General features: G+C 43.3%; 1 protein-coding gene across 1 annotated transcript in view; it reads right to left on the bottom strand.

Moving 5' to 3' along the window:
* Rec114 (REC114 meiotic recombination protein) overlaps positions 1-21507 on the bottom strand; it is a 108262-nt gene that overhangs the window by 63294 nt on the left and 23461 nt on the right. Inside the window, exon 2 of the mRNA XM_052762231.1 lies at positions 12821-12910. Within this exon, the coding sequence (XP_052618191.1) occupies positions 12821-12910 (90 nt within the window). The remainder of the gene's footprint in view (positions 1-12820; positions 12911-21507) is intronic.

A 21507-nucleotide genomic window follows, 5' to 3' on the forward strand; every position in this document is an offset into this window, starting at 1 on the left:
TCTGAAGAAATCCTAAGCCAGATAAATAAATAAATAAATAAATCCTCAGGAGATAACTTCCGTATCTGAGTGCAGCCTCACCATGATGGACAATCGCCCTCATATGAGACAGTCTGCTGTTCCTGGAGTCCAAGGTGACTCTGATGGGTTTAAGGTAACAATTTGTCCCTGAGCCTCTTCAGCCTTGAAGAGGAATGAGATTGACGTGACAGACACTCTGTAGTGATCAACAGGCCTATGTGTAGGTAAATGGGTGCCCAAAGAGACACAGAATAAAAGCAGAAATGTCAGGCCTTTACCCTGTATTTTTCCTTGTGGACCCAAATGAAGAGTCAATGCGTTTTAGCAAAAGTAGCTTCTGTTAAATATTGGTGAAATTATTAAGGCCACTCCACATAGTTAAAAGGAAGATTTATTTAGTGGGTAACTTTCAAATGAAGGGATAGGTAGGTCGAGGGGTCTGGGAAAGGTGTATCGAAGTCCAGCGGTGTTCTCTGGAGCTCTGCTGGGTCAACCTCCACCATCTCGGGTCCAGCAACAGAGAGTGCGCTGGCCCATCCAAATCTCCAGGCGCCTCCCTTGGCCCCGCCTTGTAGGCGTGACAGTTGCCGAAGCCTCAATGGGGGTTGGAACTTCCAGATCAAAGCTGGAATGGCTACCCACTACAGTTAAATGTCTGTTTCAGTTTCCCCTCACAACTCTGCCACACTGAGGACCAAGTCTCAATGTGTGTTTTGGTGGGGACAAGCCAGATTCAAACAGCAGTAACCTTACTGTTTAGCTAGGCTATAAATTACAACCATAAGGAGGAATCAAAACATAGCTACCAAAATGGCTAAAATGAAAACAGAATTTCAGGAATGGATTGCCAAGAATATGGAGAACTCTCTCCCTGTGACTCACAGGAATGTAAATTAGGCACAATACTTGGGAAGTTTTTCCAGCAGTATCTACCAAGGCTGAAAACAAGCACATCTACCGCCTCGTCAGATGGTGGGCTCAGGTATTGGTGGCATCAGCTTAACCCTGGAGTTGGCCAGATCCACAGCATCTCAAAGGATGATCAAGCCTACTGGTTTGCATTCAGCATTCTTTAAAATTTTTACTCACTCTCTCTCTCTCTCTCTCTCTCTCTCTCTCTCTCTCTCTCTCTCTCTCTCTCTCTCTCTCTCTCTGTGTGTGTGTGTGTGTGTGTGTGTGTGTGTGTGTGTGTGTGCCATCGTGTGGGGGGTGGAAGATAACTTTCAGGAGTTCGTCTTCACCTTTCACCTTGTTGTGGCAAAGTCTCTTTTTGCTGTTTCTGCTGCCACATTATTAAAGCTAGTATTACAGGCTAGCTGGCCAGCAGGCTTTGGGACTGATTCTGCTCTTTGCCTCCTATCTCGCTATAGGAGTGCTGGGATTACAGACGTGTGCCACCACATCCAGCTTCTCTCACCCCTTTTTATTTTTTGTGGGTGTTTTGCCTGCATGCATGTGTGTGTACCATGTGCCCAAAGAGGTCAGAAAAGGGCATCAGATCCCATGGAACTAGAGTTACAGACAGTTGTGAGCTGCCATGTGGGTGCTGGGAATCGAACCCTGGCCCTTTAAGACAAGAGAAGCTGGTACTCTTAACCACTGAGAAATCTCTAAAGCCCCCACCATCCAGTTTTTTATGTAGGTTCTAGGGTTAGAACTCAGGTCATCGGGCTTAGCTAGTGATTCTGCCTGCGAGCCATCTCCTCAGCCCACAATCAGCATTTTAACAACAGCCCCAAGTATTCACTAAGATCTATAACTCAGCCATTTTACTCTAAAGTCAGCTAGTTCACTCCTAGTTAGAATCAAGAAAACAACATATAACACTGACCAAAAGACACATACTGAAATGTTTGTAACAGTGTTACCTGATAGTTAAAAACTAGAAATTACCCAAACCCCAGCAACCTGAAGGGTCAGCACTGTGACAGACTCCTAAAACAGAGTCAACAGCTGCACACAGCACTTTAGACAAGCCCCACAGAAACAGTAATGGGTGGAAACTCAGACACAGACGTGTCCTGTACCAGCCATGGCATCTAAAGTAGAGCTAATCTTCACTTAGAAGCCACATTGCCGGCTGGCCTCCGGGGAGACAGAGAGGCAGTAGTCACTGACTGCTACACAAGAAAGGCTTCTGGGAGATGGGATTAGGAAGGCTAGCTTGTGAACAATGCGCTTCACCGGCCATCCAGGAAAAGAGAATTAAACACAATGGCACGGCACAGGCAGCGGAGCAAGTGAAACCAGAGACTGACGACATTATCACTTAAGTAAGCATGCCTAGTGGGAGAGCCAAATCCGCCAATCCCCTTTAAAACAGAACAGAACTTCCTTGTGAAGTTAGATACTAATTTACTATTTGATCTGGTAATCCTACACTTAGGTATTACCCAAGAGAAATTAAGGTAACACATGAAAACTCATATAAATGTTCTTAGTAGCTTTAATTGTCCCAAATTAGAACTGACCCAAATATTCACCCACAGGAGAAGAGGGTAAATAAACGGTGGTCACCATAAAGGGAAATGCAGCCGACAGTAAAAACCATGACACATCCAACAGTGTGGTCACCTCTCTGCTACCAAGACAGCGTCCCTGAACTGAAAAAAGAACTTAATCCTGATTCCAGGGCACTGAGTGTACTTTCTCTTCCTACCATGAAATGCCACGGTCAGCATCGGGGAGTACCACCAGCAAAGCCCTCCTCTTCATCACCGTGGGTTTGGAAGGAGTGCTAGACAGCCACATGAGAGACTGTGGTTGAGGACAGCCGGGTGCCTGAGATTAGTGACATAGCAGTTAAGTGGGATGTTTGGTCTGTTTCTTGAGTTCACAGATTGTACCCCTCTGCTATGATCGGATTGTGTGCTCAGAAATTCAAATCTTGGAACTACATCTCCAACAGGACAGTGGAAAGAGGTGGGGATTCAGTTTAGTCACAAGGACAGTGCTCTCGAATGAGATCAGGCCCCAGGAAGACTTAAGTGGGTTAGCTCCCTTCCACTCTTCCCCACGTAAGGGCACAGACATTCATCCCTTCCATGGTATCAGGACACAGTGCTCCTCTCCCTGGAGGATGCTGCAACATAGCACCATCTGGAAGCAGAGGGTGACCCTTGCTGTACTCAATCCCCCTGCACCACGAGAAGGAAACTAGAACAGTCTATGGTATTTTGTTACAGCAGCACACTGGCTCCTCACCAAGGCGGTGAGGATGATTTCAGCTTCCAAAAGGGAGCTGAAAAACAAGATGGGGGGTCATGTCACAGGGCCCTGAGCTCGGGGACCTCACAGACAAATACTTGAAACTTCTTAGGAAACTATTGCATATACTCTAAAGCTTATTGGATACGGGAAACTATAAATGTAGACTAGCAAATGTTTTACTCTTGCCCACCCATCTCTCAATTGGTGCCAATGGTTGTTAATGTGTGAAAGGATGATAACATTATGGAGGACTGTTTTATTTTTCTGGAAAAAGTAGCCAAAGAAAAGATGAGTACTGTGGTGACATACATAACACGCAGGGAGCTGAGGCAGGAGGATTTGAGTTCAAGGCTAGTCTGAGCTACATAGTGAAACTGTCAGAAGGAAGAGGAGAGGATGGGAGGGAGCGGACTGGCATTAATTTAGAGTTTAACTGTGTGAATAACTTAATTTCAAAAATTCGTACTAAATCTTCCTTCTTAGAAAACTCTCAGATTGAGACAGGAGGACTTCAGAAAACCAACTGGATTAAAATAGCATTTGAAGGCTAGAGGGATCACTTAAATAGGAATGTACCGTTTCTTGAAGGTAAACAGAGTCATGATTTCCTTCTGAAGAACATTAGCACTGGGCGTGAAAAATAAAAAGGAGATGAAAACAAAGCACATGAATTCCATCACTTCTAGGATGAGCCAGGTTTCCCAAGCAAACAGAATTAAAATTGCCTCAACACCATTTCATCCGAGTTCAAGAGGAATTTCTTTTAGTGAAGACACACACAGCGGGTCAGAACTAACTGAGATGAGGAGTGGCTGGAAACAGTGGCCAAAGTCTTGGGAAATAATTTCCCACTGGCCATTTCTAGAATGTTGGCTTGAGACTTAGGCTTCACAACTTGTGAGGTGAAGAGAGAGGTGAACACAGTGTTTTTAAATTTGGAGAAACAACCCTAAAGAGTTACAAATTATCCCGTTTATTTATTTTAGATTTTTATTTTTTTGTGTATGAGTGTTTTGCCTGCTGGACATATGTGCACTGTGTATGTACCCAGTGTCCACAGAGGTCAGAAGAGGATGGCAGAGCCTCTGAAGCCGGAGTTAGGAATGGTCGTGAGCCACCATGAGGGTGCTGGGGACCAAACCCAAGTCGTCTGTAAGAGCAACAAGTGCTCATTGATGTGAGCCCTCATGTGGGTCGGAGCTCTCATGATATAGTGGCTTTGGTAATGGCGACAGACATATAGGAAAGTGTGCTTTAGTAAGTTCCTACATGTCTTTCAATTCGATCACATTGATAGTTGTGGTGATATATTGTGTACCCTAATAAAATTTGCCTGAAGATCAAAGAACAGAACAAGCCACTAGATTAAACATAGATGCCAGGCAGTGGTGGGCACACACCTTTAATCCTAGCACTTGGGAGGCAGAGATCCATCTAGATCTCTGTGAGTTCAAAGCCACCCTGGACTACATGAGGTTGATTCAGTCTAGGAGAAAAACAGAGCCAGGCAGAGTGGAGTCACACACCTTTAATCCCAGCACTTGAGATCTCATGCCTTTGCTACCAGTATTTGGGAAGCACGGGCACCTTTAATCCCAGCACTAGGAAGGAAGTGATGGCTGGGTGGAGAAAGGTATATAAGGTGTGAGGAGACAGGAACTAGAGCCTTTTCAGCTGAAGGCTTTTTGGCTAGAGGGCTTTTTCAGCTGAGGACTCAGAGGCTTTCTTTTTCTTTTCTTTTCTTTTTTGGTTTTTTGAGACAGGGTTTCTCTGTGTAGTTTTGGTGCCTGTCCTGGATCTCGCTCTGTAGACCAGGCTGGCCTCGAACTCACAGAGATCCGCCTGGCTCTGCCCCCCAAGTGCTAGGATTAAAGGTGTGTGCCACCACCGCCCAGCTCTCAGAGGCTTTCAAACAGAAGGTTCGTGGAGTTGGCGAGGTGAGATGTGGCAGTGGCTTGTTCCTTTGTCTTTCTGATCTTTCAGCATTTACCCCAATATCTGGCTCCAGGTTTTTTTTTTTTTTTTTTTTTTTTTTTTTGGTTTTTCGAGACAGGGTTTCTCTGTGTAGCTTTGCGCCTTTCCTGGGACTCACTTGGTAGCCCAGGCTGGCCTCGAACTCACAGAGATCCGCCTGCCTCTGCCTCCCCCGAGTGCTGGGATTAAAGGCGTGCGCCACCACCGCCCGGCCAGGTTTTTTATTATAAGACCATTTTAGAATTTGAGCAACAGACAGTCAAGATTAAGCACTACATTCAGCAGTTCTTATGAGTATGCAGCTAAATCAACTGAAAGCTGAGTTTCAGAGAGTACATGTACACATGTTTACAGCAAGCATTATTCACAACAGGCAAGAGGTGGAAATAACCCAATATCTACTGACAGATGAATCTGTAAACAAATGGAGTTTTATCCAGCCTTGTAAAGGAAAGGACTATGGCACATGCTACAACATGGATGGACCTTAAAGACCTAAGTGAAATAAGCCAGTCTCAAAAGGACAAAACTGTACGATTCCACTTATATGAAATAATCTTGAGAAATCCAATTTGCAGACAGAAAGCAAAGGGTACTTACCACAGTGAGGGGATGGGGAGGGGACGTTACTAATTAATGGATTCAGATTTACAATTTTGCAAAATAAAGAGAGTTCTGGAGATGGATGGTGGTGATGGCTGTACAATATGGATGTTTACTGTCGTTGATATGTGTGTATAAAAATAGTTCAGATAGTAAATTTTATGTGTAGTAATCACAATTAGAAAAAAAATTAAGGTTCCAAATATCCAAGGGAGAATCTGTTTGAAAAGCCCAGCTCCATTTGAGGCCAAGTACAAGGCAGAATGAAAATAGGGCTAAGACCTTCATCTTCTTGCTATAGCAACCCTTTGACATGAATGACAACAGAGCGGCCTGGGTAGATTACTGTCATGGCAGGAAGCATGGCAGCGTGCAGGCAGACATGGTGCTGGAGAGGTAGCTCAGAGTTCTCCCTGGCAGGCAGCATCAGAAGTGACGGTGACACACTTGTCCCGCTTGAGCTTCTGAGACCTCAAAGCCCACACCCTAGTGACACACCTCCTCCAACAAAGCCACACCTACTCCCATAAGGCCACACCTCCTAATAGTGCCACTCCCTACAGACCTAAAGGGGCCATTTTTATTCAAATCACCACAATAAATATCGTGCATTACCATCCATGCCAACAACTAGATTTCATTCTAAGACAAATGTGGCCAAAATTTCCACAGATGCCCTGTCCTTACCTTTCATGAGAAAAATTCTAATATTCTAACATAACTTAATTAGTATGAAGGCAGAGGGTGTATAAACGTAATATCACCATAAAATTGCAACTTAAATATATTATAACCCAAATGTGTTGCTATGTTATGTTCTTATTTTGTGGATATGTAGAAAATACTAAGAATAAATTGACAAAAATTATTCATTAAGGAGTAAAAATTCTTTAAATATGTATTCTTAGCTCTACCACACTTACACATATATATAATTTTTGAAAGTCAAATGCTTCTATAGTAAAGATAGATTCAATAAGAACTGAATACTTTTTATTTGTTATTTTTGTTTATGGAGACAGGGTCTCTCTCTGTAGCTATATATAGCTGTCTTAGAACTCACTATGTAGACCAGACTGGCCTCAAATTCAGAGACCCTTCTGCCTCTGCTTCTCAAGTGGGGGGACTAAAGGTGTCCAGCACCTTTACCCAGCAAGAACTGAAGTGCTAGGATATTAACAGAACTTTTAGAAGGCCATCTCACCAGATGCCAAAAAAGCATTCAACACAACTCAGCTCATATCAAGGATTAAAAACTCATCAGAGCCAGTCGGCGGTGGCGCACGCCTTTAATCCCAGCACTTGGGGGGCAGAGCCAGGCGGATCTCTGTGAGTTCGAGGCCAGCCTGGCCTACAGAGTGAGATCCAGGACAGGCACCAAAACTACACAGAGAAACCCTGTCTCGGAAAGCCAAAACAAACAAACAAACAAACAAACAAACAAACAAAAACTCATCAGAGAAAGCAATCAGGAAAATGAAAAGGCAACCTATACAATGGAAGTAAATGTCTGCAAATCATAAATCTGACAGTAGGTTAATATAAGAAATTCAACATAATAGCAAAAGCTAAAGAATCCGTTTTAAAAAATGGGCAAAAGACCTAGTGTCAGGTTCCCATCATTGGTAAACGCTTGAGGCAATGGGTTGAAGGAGCAAAGGTTTCTCTGGCTCCTCTTTTGCTGGCTCCAGTCTCCATCAGTTGCTCTCCTTGCTTTGGAGACATCACAGTGGAGGCACGCAAAGGGACAAACTACTCATCTGTGCCCAAGAAGCCAAAGAGAGTTAAGAGGATGGGCTGGGGTTCTGTGATGCCCTCAGGGCACTCCCTCAATGACCTCAAGACACCCCACTGAGCTCCTACACCTAGTAAAGATTCCACAGCTTCCTAATAAAGGTAAAGCCTTTAACACACAGGTGCCTGGAGGAGCCTGAAGCAAATGCTAACAAACATGAATACAGTTTCTCCCAAGAGACTCACAGTCAGTGTATATATATGTGAGATGTGCAATCTGATCAATCACCACAATTGTAGTAATGAGTTACTGTCCCATGCTACTTCTAAAATATTATTTTAAACAAGATGTGTGTGTGTGTGTGTGTGTGTGTGTGTGTGCGCACGCGCGCGCGCGCACCCATGTGATTGTAGGCACCCTCAGAGGGGCAGAGGCAGTAGAGTCCCCTGGAGCTAGAGTGATGGGTGGTTGCAAACTGCCCAAAGTAGGTGCTGTGCTGGGAACTGAACTCAGGTCCTCTCTCTGAAAGAGCAGTGTGCACTCTTAATCACTGAGCCATCTCTCTAGCCCCACCCAATATTTAATATGTGGATTATAAAAATAGATTTAAAAATTATAAGAATACAGAGAAAAAGCAACCCTTAGACATTGTTGGTAGGGTTGAAAACATACGGTCATGACAGAAAACAGTATGAAGTTGTCTCAAACTTTCCAGAATTACCATATGACCCAGCAATCTAGTCTATTTCTATCTACACAGCCAAAGAAATGAAGTCACCGCTTGGAAGAGACCCCTGCAGTCTCATGTTTATTGTAGCATTGTTTATGACAGCAAAGAGGTGGGAACATCCTAAGTGTACCTGAGTGGCTCAGCACATGAAGGGACTGTGACATATACACGTGGAATGCTACTCAGCAGAAGGAGTCCTGACATCTTTAACAATATGCATGGCCCTAGAGTCCATTATACTAAGTGAAATAATCAAAATGCAAAGAGAAAAACATTTCAGGACTAGAAGGACAAATGTCACATTCCCTCTCTCATGTGGATCATAGCTTTGAAGTTTTACACTTATATGTTTAACTTGGAATGTTTACAGCAACCAGGAAACTATAAAAGGCCTCTGGTAAGGTTAGGGGGAAGCATAAAGGGGACTAGAACTCATGTAAAATAGAGGTGAATTCTGGAGTAGTAAGGTATAAATGGGAGGGGGCACAGGGAGAGGATGGAGAGAGGGTTAATTAAAACTAAAAATATATGAAGAAGTCACAGGGACTCCTACTGCTCTATAAGCTAATTTTAAAGATACAGCTCTTTTTTTCTTTTTTAGTTTGAACAGAAACACCCTGCACAGGTGGATAATGTCAGTCCCAGAAGACATGGGTGAGCAAATGAAAATCCAGAGCCAGGGTGGGATACCTTCCTAGAGGAGTTGTTGGTCAGGATGGTACCAGAGACCTCTCAAAACACAGGCCATTGCCTTGACCACCTGCCAAAACTAGATGGTAAGCCCCTGTCGCAAAAACAACACCTGGAACTGAGCTGGAAGCTTCCTCCCTGCTGACTAGCTTCCATAGTACTATGCAGGCAAAAGTCATCAGTGATCTTGCCCAGCGGTAAACCATGCCCAGCAGGCAAGACCTTGCTTGTGCTCACTGGTGTAAGGGCAGCACGACTCTTATGGGAGCAAACAATCACTTTCTGCTTGGTTTTGGACCTGCTTCTTAGGACAGAATTCATTCCAGGCATTGAAATCTGCTCAGAAACCTAAGGCTGGAGACATCAGAAGCTGTGGGGAGGGAATTCACTACTGGTGTGTTGACAAATGGCTGTGGTATCAAACTGCCTTCTGTATTAGTCAGGGTCTCTAGAGGAACAGAATGAAAATACGCAGGTGGTGGTGGCACCCACCTTTAGTCCCAGCACTCAGGAGGCAGAGGCAGGTGGGTCTCTGAGTTCAAGGACTAAACTACAGCATGGACTACAAAGTGAGCTCCAGGACAGCCTGGGCTACACAGAGAAACCCTGTCTTCAGAAACAACAACAATAACAAAAATTAGTGTAATCAGAATGCATTATATACACAGATTAAATGCCAAAGAATACATTTAATAAAAAGGACAAATATTATATATATCTTACTTATATGTAAGAATGTTAAAAAGTTTATTTTATGTGTATGAGTGGTCACCATGCTATAGAAACTGTAGAACCTTAACATGCATAGAACCTGCACAAGATGTGGAAAAGCCAGTTACATGGCCAGCCACACTAGAGGTGAGGCTTCAAGGCCACTAGCTGTCAGTGGTGGAGGGAGCAGCAGCAGCAGAATCCCAATACCTAGGTCCAGAAGCCACTGTCCAAAGCTGAGGAATCCTGGCTTCCAGAGCCTACACAAAGCTCTAACACTTGTCCAGGATTAAGGATACCAGTACCAGAGACCTACACAAGAACTCTAACACTAGAGGGCGCATCTGCTCCTGCTGCTCCTATCTGCAGACTGCTCCTGCTTGCTGCCATCAACCACAGGGTGATACAACGGAGGGCTTTTTATTTATGCAAGATTTGTATTCCCATCGAACAAAAGTTCCCGGCCAGCTGATTAGTAACTTCACACACACACACACACACACACAGTGCACAATCACACAGATGGAATCTCTAGCTATTCTAAGACACTGCTGTGAGAAATTAAAGCAGATATAAATAAATGGAGAGTTAAATTGTGCTCATGGGTTGGAAAACTTAACAGCAGTAAGTAAATTCTTCCCAAATTGATTTACAGATTCAAAGCAGCTCTAAACAAAACCCAGCAGGCTTTCTGGTAGGAAAGTTCATTCCAAAATTCACATGGAAATGCAAATAACAAAATAGTCAAAACAACTTTGAAAAAGAACACTGAGGAATTAAAAATATGATTGAAATTATGTATTACTGTAACCTGCATCAAGTAATTGCAGGGCTAGAGATCCTCTTACATTTCTTAGCAGGGGTTGTTTTGAATTTGGTTAAGCTTGGTTTTGTAACTTCAGTGAAAAAAAAATTATTCCATATATGATAGAAAGCAACCTGGACTAGATTTTAACAACCCCTGTAAAATGACAGCTGAATAGAAAGCAAGCATGAGGTGGTGCCCTCCATCTGAGGAAATCACACTGCACTGATACCACCATTCAGCAAGATCTATGACTCTGACAGGGAGAACTAGCCAGGCATCTCTCAGAAGCAAGGCTACCAGCTAGAGTGGTCTTCATAGCAGCCACAGAAGCCTAATCTCGTGGAATGGATGCCAGCCGTTAGGGTAGCAGGCAGAGCTACACATGCTGTGTGACTTTTAAAGGCACAAAGAAGGCAAAGCTAGCTTTGCAGATCTCCTCACATTCACTGATGACACTGTGCTTCATTTAAGTGGAAAAAATGAACCATTCCAACACACATATGTGGGATCCTGTCATTGTATTATAACAGGACTTAGAAGCGAGTACGCAGAAGTTATGGTCCTTAAATACACTTGGTCTGCTTACTTATTGTGTTTCTCCTCACTAGAGTGGTACTCCAGTGACAGGATTTCGCCTATGCTGTGTGCTGATATTCCCAGCCTCCTCCAACAACAACAAAAAAGTAAACTAACTGCTGAATAAATATTTGTTAAATGACTAAATTATACCCATGTAAACACTTGTTATGTGAATTTATGACATCTGTATAGATACTATGCCCAGGAAATAATGTAATAATCACACATAACCTTCTCTAAAACAATTTCTTTGATCAGATTAAGAGTTAATTATCTCCCAGCACACGGGAGGCAGAGGCAGGCGGATCTCTGTGAGTTCGAGGCCAGCCTGGTCTACAGAGCGAGATCCAGGAAAGGCGCAAAGCTACACAGAGAAACCCTGTCTCGAAAAAACCAAAAAAAAAAAAAAAAAAAGAGTTAATTATCTTCTCTTTATTCATACTGTTTATAAGAACCTGAACTTACCAGAAAAGTGGTAAGGGACTGGATGATTCCCCTCCCTCTCTTTGTTCTCATTGGTATCGCTGTAGACCAGCCTCAGGCTGCCCTCCAACCTACAGTAATTCTCCTGCCTCTGCCTCCTGAACACAGGAATTTCATGCATGTGACACTGCCCCAGCCTGTTTGCTTTTATTTTATAATTTCTGAAAATGCATACATACTCAGAGTAGAAAGGACAAGTGTATTGGGGAATATTATTTTAAGGTGTGTTACTTTTGTTCCATTTGTTTATCTCTGTGAAGCTGAGATACTTCCCCTGTCTAAAACACCTGATGTTCTAATAAATAGCTGAACAGCCAATAGTGAAGCAGGAGAAAGATAGGTGGGGCTGGTAGACAGAAAGAATTAATAGAAGGAGCAAGAGAACAAGGAGAAGAGGACATCAGGGGTCAGCCACCCACCTACCCAACCAGCAACAGAGTAAGAAAGAAAGGTATACAGAAATAGAGAAAGATAAAAACCCAGAGGCAAAGATAAATGGGATAATTTAAAGTTAAGAAAAGCTGACAACTGAACACCACCCCCTAAAAAAAGAAAGAAAGAAGCTGACAAGAAACAAGCCAAGCTAAGGCTGAGCATTTAAAATTAAGAATAAGCCTCTCTGTGTGTGATTTATTTGGGAGGAAGGTGGCAGGCCCCCAGGAGAGCAAAAACAAATAACAACATGAATACTTCTTTAGAAAGCCAGCATCCTATAAATTAATCATACCATGCTTTGTTTTCTTTTTGTTGTTTGACTCTGTTCTTTTCTCTACCTGGAAAAGCCTCCACAGTCTTCTCTCCAAGCTAGTCTATCTTCATTCAGTCTTTCCAATTAAGAATCCTTTATCGTCAGGCAGTGGTGGCACACACCTTTAATTCCAGCACTTGGGAGGCAGAGGCAGGCGGATCTCTGGGAGTTTGAAGCCAGCCTGGTCTACATAGTGAGTTCCAGGACAGCTAGGGCTGTTACACAGAGCAAGCCTGTCTCGAAAAACCAAACCAAAACCAAAACAAAACAAAAAAGAATCCTTTATCACACTGGTTAATGACAATCCTTTGATCTACTTTGGTCACTAGATCCAAAACTCCTTCAAGGCAGGGAATAATCAGTATGTTTCTGGATTTCCCACTGTTAAAACATGCTAGAAAACCCTTGGTTGGCTGAACTTAAGGGATTTTAGTAAGACTGAAGAAGCTTGAAGGCACAAAACAATGACATAAAGCTACAAACATGAAGAAATAAAGTGCAGATTGAACTATGAGCACCTTAACCTACCAGTAGTGTCTGCCCTTGGGAAATGAAGAAGTGACCTGATACAACGATGGTGAGAACAAGAGACCCAGACTCTTCACTCGGCTCAAAGACCTTGAAGAAGAGAGAAAAACATGAGAGGTATTTCTATGATACACATAAAACCAGTTCTGATAACAGACTGCTTTCTCACCTTGGTGTTCATCTCTGAACCTTCTTTTTCATTTACTCTGTGGCTTTCTCTTATAGTTTCAGGCTTCCTTCATGTGTGTTCGTGTGTGTGTGTGTGTGTGTGTGTGTGTGTGTGTGTGTGTGTGTAAGATATGCTTTTAAAAAATAAAGTTAAAAAAAAAAAACCAGTATTTCCAAATACAAAGACGACCAGATTAATAAAGAAAGATGGGTCCTAAGCCATACCTTTTCAGTTGTATTTTAATAAATCATCTCTTCTAAGAGTCTAAATTTCCCTCCTACAAAATGAAGATGATTCTTTCCAGAATCTGCGAGACCTCAGAGCGGCACGTCCTCAGCCAGGTAATCACTTTCAGCACACTGCAAAGCAGCTGCCTTCCTCTCCTGACCTCCCATGTGTCAGTGCCATTTACAGCAGGGGGCCGCAGGTACAGCTACCACAGCCTCTGGGTGTGAGCTGGTGATCCCTGGGGCCTCAGCAGTTCTGCCTACCTTAACCTTTCAGGGGTAGTCCCACTGCAGAGTGTGATCTGAAATCACCACCTTATGTTGGTGAATCCCATTCTCCCTTTCCCCATCTTGAGCCTAAATAAAAGGCCTTGGATTTATCCCCACTGTAGATTATTTTGTTAGATTTACTTGGTATACTTTTCCATACTTCTGAGTTATGGAGAGAAAACTGAGGCACTTAAACCAAAGTATCAGGGAAGACATGATCAAACACACCTAAGAGAGAGAATCAATCAGGTCTTAAGAGACTGAATGATTAAAAAACAAATAACACTGTAAACAACTTTGTATAGCAAACTTTACTGCTTCAAGATTAAATAATTAACATACAAATAACTCTAGCTAGGAATATTTCTTTCTATAAGGTCTTGCAATTTCTACTTTACAGTTTCTTATGTAGGTTTCAGAATTTCAGTTATATAATTAAATTCACAATTTCCTGAGTTCTAATTCATTTTAAATCCCACACTTCAAAAGCAAATATTTCAGATGTCAAGAGGGATATTGTAAACCCTGTCCAGTTCCCCTGGAGCTCGAGTTACAGGCAACTGTATGCTACCTAATGTGGACGCTGGGGTGTGGACTTGGGTCCTCTGGAAGAGTAGTAAGTGCTCTTAACTACTAAGCCATCTCCTGAGCCCCAATTTGCATAGTTTTTATGTTTGGCTTCATCAATGTTGCTGTATGTGCACACAGGGACATGGCAGTGAGTAGACATATACACACATTTTCATTACTGTAGAATATCACTCTACAACTATGCCATCATTTTTTTTTTGCATTTCTATTAGTGATTTTTCCCCCAAGCATAGTTTTTGTGCAAAGTACACTTATGAACACTCTTGTTAGTCTCTTGTTAGATAGGAATGTTCATTTTAAAGATGCCATTTCCTTCTAAACTACTTTTTCAAGTGATGACTATGGTCTGCTGGAAGAGTCTGTGTAGATTTCTCTCTGCTCCCAACTTATTGCCTACAATTGCCCAGGCAACATCTCTATACAAAAGTGTCACAGACACCTCAAATTTACCTTCTCACTACATTACATGATGCACTCTGACTCCCAGTTTTCCTGCCTCATAAAACATATTATCCTTCCAGTTCTTCAGGGGAAAACCACATAATCACCCACCGCTCCTTTTGCGAATATCCAAATCCAATCCATCAGTAAATCCTCCATGTCAAAACACCCAGAAGCAGACAATTCTTCTCAGGTCTGGCTGTCTGTCCTCATCACTGCCAGCTCCACTACTCTAACAGCCTCCTGACTGGCTTCATTTCTGCTCTTGCTTCCTTCTCCAATACAGTTTATTTCCATCCAGGAAAGTAGCCAGGGCGATCCTGTAAATAATCAATTTTTGAATTTCTAGCTCAAAGGCCTTTAGTTACTCCCCCATTCCAAACCCTCACTGCCTCTCTGCTTCTGTCTGCTCTCTGCCCCTACCTGTTGTGCATGTTTAGAATTACAGCCCTCCATGTTTTCAGGGTTGTGCTAGCTGGAGATCTCTCCTGGACTCCTGCATGCTCTCTTCTCCGCTTCAGTGCTCCCCCCACTCCATCCCCCTTCCCAGATTTATCTCCATAGCTCTTGCTGCATTTTTAAAAACTATTCTATTGTTACTTATTGTTAGATGTCTACCCGGAGCAAGTTTTATCCTCCAGGAAGACTGAGATGCATCACTGCTAAGTATCTTATATATCCTAATGTCTAGGATTTGCCTGAAACTTAGCACATATACAGCATCTTTTTCACTGAAAAAACGAGTTTGAAATTCCCAAAGAAAGTACCATATTAAAATGCACCACTTTCAAAGGAAACAAAAATGTTTTCAGAAAGAATTCATCATTAGAACTGCACTAGGGGGGAAAATGTTAACGGCCATCCTTCGGGCAGAACAATGAGATCAGATGAAAATGGGAATACTGGAAATAGTAATCACCTGGGTGATTACATCGGAATTCCTTATTCACAAGTCATTAAAAGCTAATAACTGACATTACAAAGAATACTAATTCCAAATGAAGGAAGACTAAGGAGAAAAAAGAAGACTATGGGATGGCTCAGTAGGTAAAGACACTTGCAGCCAAGATGGAAGACACCCAAGTTCAATGCCCAGAACCCACATGGCGAAAAGAGAATTGACTCCTACAAGGTATCTGGTACCACACAATGTGGTACAACCTCCCGAGTGCCTCCAGCTCATCATGCACATCAATAAATGTAGTAAAAATAAAATTTAAATGTAAGCCAGAAGTAGTGGTGCGTGTCTTTAATCCCAGCTCTTGGGAGGCAGAGACACACAGATCTCCGGGAGTCTGAAGCCAGCCTGGACTACTCACTTAGTTGAGGTCAACCAAGGGCTATACAGTGAGAACCTATCTCCAAAAATATTTAAAAAAAATAAGGAATGGATGGGCCAAATAAATAAATAAGTACATAACAAATAGCAAATGACAAATTTAACTCTATCAATAACCACAATAAATGTAAATGATTCAAACATTCCAATTAAAGGCAGAAGCTGTTAGATTATATTAAAAATACTCTTTTTATACGATATATGTTGATCACGTTTTCCTCTTCTTCAATTCCACCCAAATCCCTCCCATCTCCCTACTTAATCAACTTTGTTTTCCTTGTTCTCTTTCAAAAAACAACACACACACACACACACACACAAAAAAAAAAAAAAATCAAACAAGCAAAAGATCATGTCTTATTCAGAGTTACTATTGCTGTGATAAACATCATAACCAAAAGCAACTTGAGGAAGAGAGGGTTTGTCTGGCTTACACTTCCAAATCATTGTTCGTCATCAAGGAAGTCAGGGCATGAACCTGGAAGCGGGAGATGATGAAGAAGCCAGGGAGGGGTCCTGCTTTACCGGCTTGCTCTCATGGCTTTCTCAGCTTTTCTTTTCTTTTTTAAAATTCTCTCATACATCACATCCTGACCACAGTTTCTCCTCCCTCCATTCCTCCCAGTGCTCCTCCCCCTCCCCTCTCCCCCAGATCCACTCCTCCCAGTGCTCCTCCCCCCTCCCCCAGATCCACTCCTCCCAGTGCTCCTCCCCCCTCCCCCAGATCCACTCCTCCCAGTGCTCCTCCCCATCTCCCCTCTCTCCCAGATCCACTCCTCCTATCTCCTTAAAAAAAAAAAAAAAAAAAAAAAGCAGGTCTCCAAGGGATCAACCGAACATGGCCTAACAGATTACAATAAAACTAGGCACATATCAAGGCTGGAAGAAGCAACCCAGTAGGAAAAAAAGGGTCCCAAGCACAGGCAAAAGAGTCAGACTCCCTGTTCTCACTGTTAGGAGCCCCACAAGAACACCAAGCTACATAACCACAACGTATTATGTAGAGGACCTAGCTCAAACCCGTACAGGATCTGTTATGGTCGTCAGTGTCTGTGAGCCCCTATGAGCCCTACTTAATTGATTCTGTGGGCCATGTTCTCATGGTGTCCTTGATCCCTCTGGCTCCTACAATCTTTTCTCCCCCTCTTCTGTAGGGGTTCCCCTGGCTCTACCTAGTGTTTGGCTGTGGATTTCTGCTTTGTTATAGAACCCAGGACCACCAGCTCAGGGATGGCACCACCCACAATGGCCTGGGCCTTCCCTTCTCAATCACTAATTAAGAAAATACCCTTCAGGCTTGCCTACAGCCCCATCTAATGGAGGTAGTTTTCATTTTTTTTTATTTTTTCTATTATCAGCTTGATACAGTACAAATTCTTATCCTAATAGTGAAATGTTTCACTGAGGCTTGCCCAGCGATTGAGTAAAACCAAAACTTATTATAAGCCACAGTCTTCCTAGGGTCCCCCCTGCTATGTAGCCTCCCTGGTTCTGTGGGTTGCAGTCTGATTGTTCTTTGCTTTATATCTAGAATCCACTTATGAGTGAGTACACCATGTTTGTCCTTCTGGGTTTGGGTTACCTCACTCAGGATATTTTCTAGTTCCATCCATTTGCCTGTAAATTTCATGCTGTCATTGTTTTTCTCTGCTGAGTAGTACTCCATTGTGTATATGTGCCACATTTTCTTAATCCATTCTTCAACTGATGGGCATCTAGGTTGTATAATAAAGCAACCTCTGGAGGCATCACCATCCCTGACCCCAAGCTCTACTATAGAGCTACAGTAATAAAAACAGCTTGGTACTGGTATAAAAACCGACATACAGACCAATGGAATCGAATTGAAGACCCTGACATTAATCCACGCACATATGAACACCTGATATTTGACAAAGAAGCCAAAACTATACAATGGAAAAAAAAAAGTATCCTCAACAACTGGTGCTGGCATAACTGGATGTCAATATGTAAAAGATTACAAATAGATCCATATCTGTCACCATGCACAAAACTCAAGTCCAAATGAAGGCAGTTTCTTAATTGAGGTTTTCTCCTCTGAGATGACTTTAGCTTGTGTCAAGTTGACATAAACCATCCAGAACAACTGACCCCTTGTCAACCTGACACACACACATTACTGATAAACCACCTTTCCTTTCTTGTTCATTTCCGAGATCACACATTACTATCAACATCACAATATAAAATGTTTTACAAACTTAACTCCCACAGTCTTGACAAATAAAACACTTTAAAATTCAGTCTCTTTAAAAATCCAAAGTCTCTTTTAAAACCCAAAATTTCTTAAAAAATTTAGTCTCTCAAGCCGGGCGGTGGTGGCACACGCTCTTAATCCCGGCACTCGAGAGGCAGGCGGATCTCTGTGAGTTCCAGGCCAGCCTGGGCTACAGAGTGAGTTCCAGAAAAGGCTCCAAAGCTACACAGAGAAACTTTGTCTCAAACCGCGCACCCCCAAAAATCTCTCAACTGTGAGCTCCTGTAAACAAAACAAAACAAACAAACAAAAAATTAAATACTTCCTTACTTCAAGAGAGAAGTACCAGGACACAGCCACAATCAGATCAAAGCAAAACCAAACTCCAAAGTGTAAATGACTCCATGTCTAATGTCTGGGATCTACTCATATCTTCAGGACTCCCCCCAAGAGGCCTGGGTCACTTCTCCAGCTCTGCCCTCTGCAGCACACACAGCCTGTCTTCTAGGCCTCAGTCGGCTCCACTCTACCATCGCTGCTGTTCTTGGTGGCTGTCCCATAGTTCTGACATCTCCAAAATGCTGGGGTCTCTGCTGCAACTGGGTAGCACTTTCACCAATAGCCTCTCCTGGGCTCTCTTCATGGTGCCAAGCCTCAGTTCTTCTCCATGGCCCCAAAATCCTAGGGCTTCATCTGCTACTGAGGCTGCACTTTCTCCAATGGCCTCTCCTGGCCTCTCATAGTGCCAAGCCTCAGCTGCTTTTCATGCCCTCTTCATGCCTTCAAAACCAGTTCCACCTGGGTAACTCTTATGTATACCAAGTTTGGCTGCCAGTGTGAGGTACAACTTGGTGTGCCTCTGAAGAAACACTTCCCAGAAGATTTCACCTCAATGCTTACCTTTTCTTAATCTCTACTAATTTCTCAGCTCCAGCTGACTAGCATCAAATTGTCCCAGTAAAGCAAAGGTTTTACTTCAGTGGTTCTGATCTCTTGTTAAACACAGCTGATTCTTCAGCCCCAGCTGAACAAAACCACAGATTCTCACCAAATTAGGAAACAGCCCTGACTGAGTCTTTAAATTACTCTCAATGGCCCTCTAGCACAGCAGTTCTCAACCTGGATCATGACCCCTCTGGGGCCAAACGGCCCTTTCACAGGGGTCGCCTAAGACCACTGGAAAACACAGACACTACAATTATGATTCATAACAGTAGCAAAATTACAGTTAAGGAGGAGAAACGAAAATAGTTTTATGGTTGGGGGCCACCATAGCATGAGGAATTGTACAGAAGGGTCTCAGCATTAGAAAAGTTGAGAGCCACAGCTCTAGAACTCCACAAGCCAGGCCTCCATCATTTGCATTGCTTTCAATGTTCTTATCTTCCAAGTTCCCACAGAAAAGCTCATCAAACATTGACCAGTCCATGGTTTTTCTAGCCCAAAGCTCCAAAGTCCTTCCACAATCCTCCCCAAAATAACATGGTCAGGTCTGTCATGATCCTGGTACCAACTGGTCTTAGTTGGGGCTATTATTGATGTGATGAAATACCATGACCAAAAGCAACTTGGAGAGGAAAGGGTTAATTTCACTTACACTTCTATATCACTGCTCATTATCAAGACAGGAACTCAAGCAGGGCAGGAACCTGGAGGCAGGAGCTGATGCAAAGACCATGAAGAGATGCAGCTTACTGGCATGCTCCTCGTGGCTTTCTTAGCCTGCTTTCTAATAGAACCTAGGACCACCAGCCCAAGGATGGCACCACCCACAAAGGTCTGGGTCCTCCTCCATCAATCACTAATTAAGAAAATGCCCTACAGGCTTGCCTACAGCCCAATTTATGGAGCATTTTCGTTCCCTCCTCTCTGATGACTTTAGTTTGTGTCAAGTTGACATAAAACTATCCAGCACAGACCACTAAGACAAAAACATCAAAAAGGCCAGGTGATGTCGTGCAAGCCTTTAATCCCAGCACTCAAGAGGCAGAGGCAGGTGGATCTCTGAGTTTGAGGCTAGCCTGGTCTACAGAGTGAGTTCCCACACAGCCAGAGCTACACAGAGAAACCCTGTCTGGGTGGGTGGGTGCAGACGACAAAAAAGTCAAAACAAAGCAAAATGAAACAAAAAGGCCACAAAACCAGCAAGCATTGAGTTTGTTTTGTGTTGGCCAACTAACTATTCCTGGATATGGGATCTTTCCTGAAGTACGGTTGGTTGATAGACACAATGAAACTCTACTGGAGAAAACTGATTTTCCCTCTGCCAGCCGATAGTTTCTTGATAAAGGGGTGGAACTCCATGCCCACTCCCCTACCTGGCTGGTACCTGTGCAGGTTTTGTGTGTGTTGCCACAGTCTCTGTGAGTTCATATGTGCATCACTCATGTTATGTCTGGAAGACACTGTTGACTTTCAATCATCCATCACCACTGGCTCTTATAATTTTTCTGCCTCCTTTTTTGTATAGATCCCTGAGCCTTGAGGGGTGGGGGTTGATGAAAACATCCTATACTAATGCTAGCCACAAGAAAGTTGCAATGATTACAATAATATCTGATTAGAATATTAAAAATATATAAAGATCATTTAATATTGATAAGTAGTCAATTAATCAAGAAACATAATCATCCTAAATACCTATGCTTTCAATAACAGCTAAAAATGCATGAAGCAATAAGAAAGAACTAAACAAGTCTATGATTATATCAAGCTATATTTCAATACTCTACTTTCAATAACTAATAAACAAGTCTGTAGGGCTGCTTGGCCCACGCTGGTGAAAGATACCCATAGGCCAGCCTGGATTCTCACAGTCCTTGTGGTAGGACTGTGGTAGGTGGGTAGGTCCCACTATGATGAGCAAATATATGGTGGAGAAATGGGAGAGAAAAGAAGCAGATGGTTCGTGTGCTGTGGAAAGGGGTGGAACTGAAGAAGCGAGGGTGGTGAGGAACAGGCTGATGTTGGTGGCCTGCTTGCCACCTGGAGCCAGGGAAAACATCTGGGCCAATGTCTGGGTCAGTGGTCCTACCACAGCCAGGATCTGTGTTGACATCTATGACCCATGTTGCCACCAAAGGCCACAAGGATGCCCAGGGTCTGGTCAGCCACCTGAGACCATGTGGGTGTCCAAGGGCCATGCGGCCACTAGGGCCATACTGGTGACCCGTGTTGCTACCTGGGCCATGGTGACATCCAGGCCCAAGCTGCTGCTAAGGGCCATGTCTGGGTCCATGGTCCTGCTGCAACTGGAGTTTGCATTGATGTCCATGGCCTGTGGTACCTACCACAGGTGGCCATAGGAACCATATGTATTGATATCTGAGTGCCATGCTGAGCCAGTCCCACCCTTCACTGGCCCCAGGATAGCTGGCTCTGGCCCTCGATGGACACTGCAGTGGGAGAGGTGGTCCCACCCATCATCACAGG

The sequence above is a fragment of the Peromyscus californicus genome, unplaced genomic scaffold, assembly GCF_007827085.1.
Source record: "Peromyscus californicus insignis strain IS unplaced genomic scaffold, ASM782708v3 Scaffold_11__1_contigs__length_118956290, whole genome shotgun sequence".
Taxonomy (NCBI): domain Eukaryota; kingdom Metazoa; phylum Chordata; class Mammalia; order Rodentia; family Cricetidae; genus Peromyscus; species Peromyscus californicus.